At 51.4% G+C, this 7,235-nt stretch overlaps 1 protein-coding gene across 1 annotated transcript; it reads left to right on the top strand.

Moving 5' to 3' along the window:
* Positions 1-965: 965 nt before the first annotated feature.
* LOC113206470 (ATP-binding cassette subfamily G member 4) lies at positions 966-6,362 on the top strand (the record flags this gene model as incomplete). Its single annotated transcript, XM_052275501.1, has 6 exons — positions 966-1,076; positions 1,289-1,467; positions 1,917-2,085; positions 2,183-2,283; positions 2,371-2,526; positions 2,765-6,362. Coding segments are annotated over 6 exons (1,058 nt in total), but the record flags the coding sequence as incomplete, so codon positions are not given.
* Between the last annotated feature and the right edge of the window lie 873 nt (positions 6,363-7,235).

The following is a 7,235-nucleotide window of genomic DNA, read 5'->3' as shown; positions in this document are numbered from 1 at the left end:
AGCTGAAGCCGGGCTCCCTCCCTCCTTACGGGCTCCCTTCCGAGCTCCCTCTGGACTCCCTCTCTGGGCTCCCTCCATTACCTGCAATTTCAGATCTCGGGGCGAAACGAGCAGGCCAAACTTGAAAACCGAGCTCCTCGCCGATACCCATACCCGAATGCAATTGTTATAGGCCTGCCATGCCATGTCATGAAAATTTTACGACGTCGAAGACTTGATGTGCAGTGTGGTGTGCATTGACCCCACATTTCCCATCTCGTTCATATTCACTCAATTCCGCTTTAACTTTTACCCACAACGATCTTAAAACAATTCTCCCCGATCCCTATTGAAGAACTAGAGTTTGCAGTACTTTCGATAGGCGTGAAATTTTGCTGAGTCGGTCTTGTGCCGAAGCATGCTTCAGCACACACCCAAAAAAACTAAGCTTTTTTAATCAAGTACATTGTACTTTTTGGCTTTTGGAGGTAACATGAATAATGTCACTTTTGATGAAGAAGCGGTATAGTAATTCCCCCTTTTCGACCAAATTGCACCATATCGGGCGCATGTCCATGTCGCACACGCGCAGACCGCAGACACACTCACCGCCGAGCAGCCATTGTTCCGGCTGGGCCCCGGGCCGGGGTGACGGGCCGGGCGGACCCTGACCGCTTTCTGAAGGCGCGCCCTTCCCCTCCCTTCCCCGCGAAGGCCCCCTCCCCCTCCTTTTCCACTGTCTGCTACGCCACGCCACCTGCCCTGGGGGGGATTCTCGGACAAAATGACGAAACGTGTTTGACATGGCGTGAATGCGAATGAATGAAAACGCACGTAATTGAAAGCCCGATTTAGACCGTACCGAAGAAAGAAAGTGACGATTAAATCTTACGAGGCCGTAGGAGAGAAGTAGGGTGCTAAGTAAGGACTTTTTTTGTCTTTCTCTGGTGTGTCCTTCTTATCAAATTTTCGTTTGCCCCTCGCAGTCATCGAGCTCAGCGACTCGGACGCCCAGTTCGTGAACATCCTTTCAGCGAGCGTCGACAACGGCAAGCTCACCAAGACTCCCGAGGGCACATTGCAGGCCGTGGACAAAGGTGAGCACAGAGTGCGCGACGTCATTCGTCATTCACATTGTTTGGTTCCCATGCCGGCAGTGTAAATGGGGTGCGCAGTCTGTTTGTACACATGCCACTTGAAGTGAGTCAAACAAAGGCCAAAGCATCGTGCCAAATGATGTGCCTAAAGGGGGAGGAATCCTCCCAAATTAATATAGGGCAATATAGGCATTATCTTAATCTTTTCGAAGGCGAGTGCCTAAGCGAGTGCAGCGGGTCCAGCCAGGGCGAGGTAGCCGATGCGGAACTCGCAGCCCAACCGCTGCACCGGCCGAGAGGACGCGAACCAGACTTGCAGTTCCCCTCGTCTTTCTGGCTGCAGTTCGTCGTCCTCCTTCATCGTATGCTGCAGCAAACAACGAGAAATAAGGTATGAACTCAGAAAAAAAATCGAAACGAAAGAACACTTTTAGCTCTTGAACCTTCACAAAATGTCCATGAGTATGCGCAGTAGTAAAAGCTTTACCTCAAAATATCCCCTTCTCCAACGCAAATTAAAATTATTTTTGCGATGATAGCGCAGGAGCGGGGAGCTCCTCCGGGCCTTAGGCTGAGACGTGTACTTAACACAGTCGGCAGGGTGCGGCGAGCCACCTGAACGAGACATTCCAGGCGGCCGCTTGAACTTGGGTTCATCGTTTCCTTTGCCTTGGCATCCAGAAGTTTAATATTATACAAAGAAATGTTTGCTCAGTTCTATGCATTGTGATCGAACAACTTACTTAATAATGCTTTATAGGTTTTGGTTTATTTGCATCACCGCAGTTTTTCTTGTGTGTTTCTAATTCATTTCACCCCCATCGTTGTCTATCCTTTTAGACGGCCATGCGGATCCAGTTTGCCCATCACACCATGTGCTCCCTGATGGTGGCCATCCTGTACTTCAACGTGGCCCGTGACGGCTCACAGTTCTTCACGCACATGAAGTTCTCCATCGGCCTCGTCTTGTTCTACACCTACACACACGTCATGGTCCCCGTCCTCGTGTGTGAGTTGCGTCACTGTACTCGTCGGCGGTAAAAGAAGAGGTGCCGGTGTACTTTTATTCTGCATTGTCTGCGTTCTAAACTAACCCCCTTTTTCAGACCCGTACGACGTAAAGCTGTTTAAGAAGGAGCACTTCAATCGGTGGTACAGCCTCAACGCCTACTACGCGGCCCTGTGTGTAGCCAAGATGCCCATACAGGTAAAGACGGTATAGAATACGTTTGCCGTCGTTGTGTCGTCACCCGTCTGCCAAACGTTTAAACAATCTTCTCACGCAACGCCGCAGTTTGTGCTGTCCACCTACTTCCTGTCCATCATCTACTACTTTTCCGGACTTCCGCTCGAGTTTGACCGCTTCGCCATCATGGCGCTGACGGGCATCCTCATCTCGCTGGTGGCTGAGGGCATGGGCCACTCCATCGGTGCTGTCTTCAGCGTGACGGTGAGTACTCCCGGCAGCGTGGCGGTCGCGCCGGCGCAGGCAGGCCGCCCGACAACCGCTGGCGCGGAATGGGTTGCCTGCCGGGCAGGCGCACCAAGGTGCTCGGCACATCAGCACAGCAGATGGGTAGCATGCCCAAGAGGAAATCCATGGCCGCCCATGCCCTGGCGGCAAATGGGTTGCCTGCCCGGCGGGCGCTCCCGGCCCCCCTGCTGAGCTCGCTGTTCCGCTGTTCCAGAACGGCTCGGCCGTGGGCCCCATGCTGATCGCGCCCTTTATGGGGCTGGCGGTGTACGGCTTCGACTTCGCGCCGCAGATCCCGTGGTACATCAACGCACTCATGAAGACGTCCTTCCTGCGGTCGGGCGTGGCCGCCTTCGTGCTGACCATGTTCGGCTTCGGCCGGGAGACGCTCGACTGCAACGAGTTCTACTGCCACTTCAAGAATCCGCGGTACGTGCTCCGCTTCCTCGACGTGGAGCACCAGAGCGCCTGGGGCGAGATTGGCAACCTCGTCATCCTGGGCGTCTTCTACCGCCTCACCTTCTGGGTCGGCCTGCGCTGGCGGACCTCCACGTGAAGTGCGCCGTGTTGATATCATATGACTGCAGACGAAAAAAAGTCACCCTACCCGCAGACAAATAAGGGGAATATAGTTCGACTTGGATTAGCTGCGCTTGCGTTAGATTTAAGACAATCGTGATAAATCTGTGTTCTCGGTAATAGTGTTAATGCCAGCCAACGCAGGGTATACTTTTAGTCAGTCCCGAAGACTGTCTGAACCAGCGGGTGTAAAGAGCATTCTCCCTCCGTCCTCGCTCTTTTCTCTCTAGCACAGGGTCACACGTGATCTTGTTGCCAAAAGCCGGGCCAGAACTATTCAACACTCCGTGTGAACAAATTTAAGTCGAGGCATGTTTAAAATGTTGTGAACACGCTGGCCAGACCAGTCTTTAAATTTGGTGGCAACTGTACCGCACGCAGAACCGCAGGTGTGTTGCCTATTCGCTAGGGGCCATAAGGCGCTATTATTCGAGCAGACGTGAGAAGACGATCGGCTGAGCGGCCAGCGCGTATGCATGAGGCACAGTGCACCCCAAAAAAGGAGGCTCTGGCAAACTACCCGGTACCTTTTAATTCACTTCTAATACCACCACATATCAGTACAATATGTCTGAAATAGACCGTCCACTTTTGTAGGTATAGTGAAGAACATGCAGACGTGCGAGCGGGTTTGCCCACCGTCCTCACTGTCCGGGCGAGTAAGATGGGATCCTCCAGAAATGCCGTCCATTTTTTTTGACAGAATCATTGGGCAAAATACGGGAGCTGGGCGCCTGCAAGACTCAGGGTAGGCCACTCCGCAGTACTCGCATGCATAGAAGGCGAGATTTTGCCTACCTAACAGGCGCTCCGAGAGTCCGGACGTACTTTCTGGGTGATCCCCAAGCAACCCGACTGTACTGCATGTGGTACATCATAATTTTTAAAGTAAGCGGAGCTTTTTACCCCCTCGGGATGAACAAGAACAGCTGGCGAGTTCATCGCCCGGCACCCGGTCCCTGGTTGTGAAGTGATGTCAACATGAATTCAATTGAACCGAGGTACTTGTGTGTGTATGTGTTTACCAGTACCAGCCAGTCAGTTCACTCAATAACACGTCCAGTCGGTGGGTGGGTCATCTTTCTGGCCATCGTCGTGGTCAACATGGGTGTCCAAAAATTTCTAGGAAATTTGGCAAAACAAATTTTGTTATATCTCTTAAAGTTTTGATGTCCAGTTTTATTTTTTCAAATTTTTCTGGAAATATTTCAATTTTTGCCGTTTTTTCTTGAGAAATTTCCAACCTTTTTTCCGGAAAAAAATCAGACTTTTCAATCTGCAGCCCAAAAACATAGGGCGCCGCGACGCCACCACGGCCTGCTCAGCGGCCAGCGGCCCGAGTGACGCGGTCACAACAAGTAAGGCGGCCGGGCGCGGCTGCGCGGCCAGGGTCACGGCCGCCTCAAAGGTCCCGCCGCCGCATACCCGGAACGCATGCCGCGGCTCCGCGTTCGTACTACGCGGCCACGCGGCGCGACCGAAGGAGGAGGCGAACTGTACAAAAAAAAAGTAAATCACGGTCACTGTCACCCACACGAAAAGTAACTGTTAATTTAGTCCACTACGACCAAGCGGACTTTCAGCACCCCTTTCACCACGAGAACCCGCGTAATGGAAATGCACGTATTGAAAACTAATGGAAAAATTCCCGCTGATTCGAGTTAAAATTAGCGGGACTTTTTCCGTAAAATTTTCATCTACCTTGCCACTATCGTGTTTGCATGGGCTCCTATTGGAAGATTGAAACAGAAAATCTGTAATCTGTGCAAAGGGGTCGTTTGGTAGGGGAATTCGGAGATAGCTTCATGGTTCTACACTAGAATCTGATATCTGATTTTTCACAGTGCAGGCTTCTGGCACGTGGATGATATCTCACCTCAACCGCGCATAGTGCTGTTAAAAGGCGCGAGATTTATTTTGGGACGTCGAGTGTTATCTGACCTTTGGATTGTATGAAGTCGCCTTTTCGGCGCCAAAGGAAAAGAATGCGGCCAGAATAAACGACGCCATTTGACCTCCTGCTGCGTGTCCTTTCGCTTGTCCGTCCCGTCCACTCCGAGCCGTCGTAAACAGAGGCAGCAGAGGCGCCTTGCGCCTTTGGAATTGGTTGGTGCGATTGGGGAGGGGGGGGGGGGTTCTAGCGCAGGGTCATTGCCGCGCAGGGCTTGCTGTCGCCTGATGCCGAGGCCCCCCTCCCCACCCCTCGAGTCTTCCCGCGTTATCGAAAGAGTTCTGGGCCGGGAGATGTTGCGCCGAATCAGGCGAGATAGGTCAGTGTATGGGGGGCGGAGTATAGGAAATGCGCGCGCATAGTCCAATGGCTGTGGGCTGTGGGCGGAATGCTTCCTCTCCTTCACCCGTGGCTGTACCACACAGATCAAGAGAAAAAAACAACACTCACTCTGTTGAATCAACACTGTGAAACCTTGCGAACCATTTGTTCGTTTTACAACTCGCGTAGTGTATAACGTTGCGAAGCATGGCGAGTGGTGCAGGCTGTAAATTAATGATAGTTTTTTAAAACCTCTCGTATTCGGGAGTAAAGTGAAATGTGATATGTATATTTTTACTACTTTACCAAGAACCTCGTTTCCCGGTGGTGGAGAACGTTGCAAGTGGATTGATTTAGTTCGATTCTCTTCATTAGTTCATTCAGTCACCCTTCTCTTTCTTCGCAAGTATGTATGAGATGACACGATAAAAACCAACGCACTGATTTCCAAGCAGCTCGAGTAACAAAAAAGAAAAGAAAATCATAGCATTGATTTCATTTGATTCTCAAAAGTGTTGCTTTGTTTTACCCCGACTGGCGTGGAAATCAGTTCGAAGCCAGTTCGGTTTTAACATCGTATATGATACAAAACATTATTCTCGCAGCAATTACCAGTTTCCGACTAAAATTGTCCTTTTCTTTATCTCTTTTACATAATACTGCCAAAGATAGGAGGGTCTCGGAATCAACTTTCGCTAATCTTAGTTAATTATAAAAACCACTAGGAATAAGGTCTTTTGAGTACTCGTTCGACTTCAACGAGAACTGGAGACACCCTGATTGTTGCTCAACTAGCTGGTCTTACAAAATCTACCACATAGTTAGTTAAGTTTATTAATTGTACTTGTTTAATATACTGATTGTACCTCCATTCGCTAAATAATAATAATAAAGAAACATACAAAAAATGTTGTAGAAAAATTACAAAAATGAAGTAATAATAACGACAGAAACCCCAAAAGCTGAGTCGCGCGGTCTCTATCCATCCCGAGCAGTCGCGTGCGCGGCTGCGCCACACTTTTCCCATATCCCCCGTCCCTCCGTTGGTACTCGTCCCGTCCGCCTCTTTGGGGCCGTTTCATCACAAGTTTTGCTCCCCGCGAGCATCAGCATCAGCGGCGGCGGCGGCGGCGTATCAGCCGCAGCAGCAGCGGTCTAGACCGGGCCGCGCAGCGCCGCCGCGCAGAGCACTGACTGCATAGCAGAACGCGTTATAAATCCCCTGACCATGACGACGCGCGGTGACCTACTGAGTTGTGAGTGCATAGCCCAGTGGACAGCGGGGCTGCCGCCGGGGGCCGGAGCTGCAGCTACATTAGCATGCCGTAATGAGCGTGGGCTCCCCTCGGGCTCCCCTCGGACGCCTCGAGCCCGGGCCCGGGCCAGGCCCTGCTGCGGTGCAGGTGAACACGGGGCGGGGCGGGAGGGCGATGCCGCCGTGTCGGGGAGTCTTCTTCCTACTCGCGATACGTCCGGCCCGGCCTGGCCGCTGCTGGTGTCACACTGCCGTCGCTCTGCGCCGTTATATGTCCCGCCTCGCTTATAACCTTTCGTCTCACGGAAGCTTGGGGGGCTATTATATACGGATTTTTGTCCTTGCGCCGCGCGTGCCGATCTGAAGGTTGCCACATTCGCGAAGGACAGCAGGAGAACGGATGTCACCCACATTTTTTGCCGTTTCCTGAGTGCACTCAGAAACACCAGCCAAAAGATTAGGGAGAATACATATTTGAATAAATAAGTTTCATGTCCGATAAAAGTGCAATTTCTAGTTTTTATTTAACCGCGAATCCCTAGCGATCATTTACATGTTGTTTAAGCCCCCCTAAAGAGC

The sequence above is a fragment of the Frankliniella occidentalis genome, unplaced genomic scaffold (assembly GCF_000697945.3).
Source record: "Frankliniella occidentalis isolate FOCC.00 unplaced genomic scaffold, Focc_3.1 Scaffold648, whole genome shotgun sequence".
NCBI lineage: Eukaryota > Metazoa > Arthropoda > Insecta > Thysanoptera > Thripidae > Frankliniella > Frankliniella occidentalis.
Note: the sequence above shows the minus strand (reverse complement) of the source record. Positions and strands in the feature narration are given on the sequence as shown.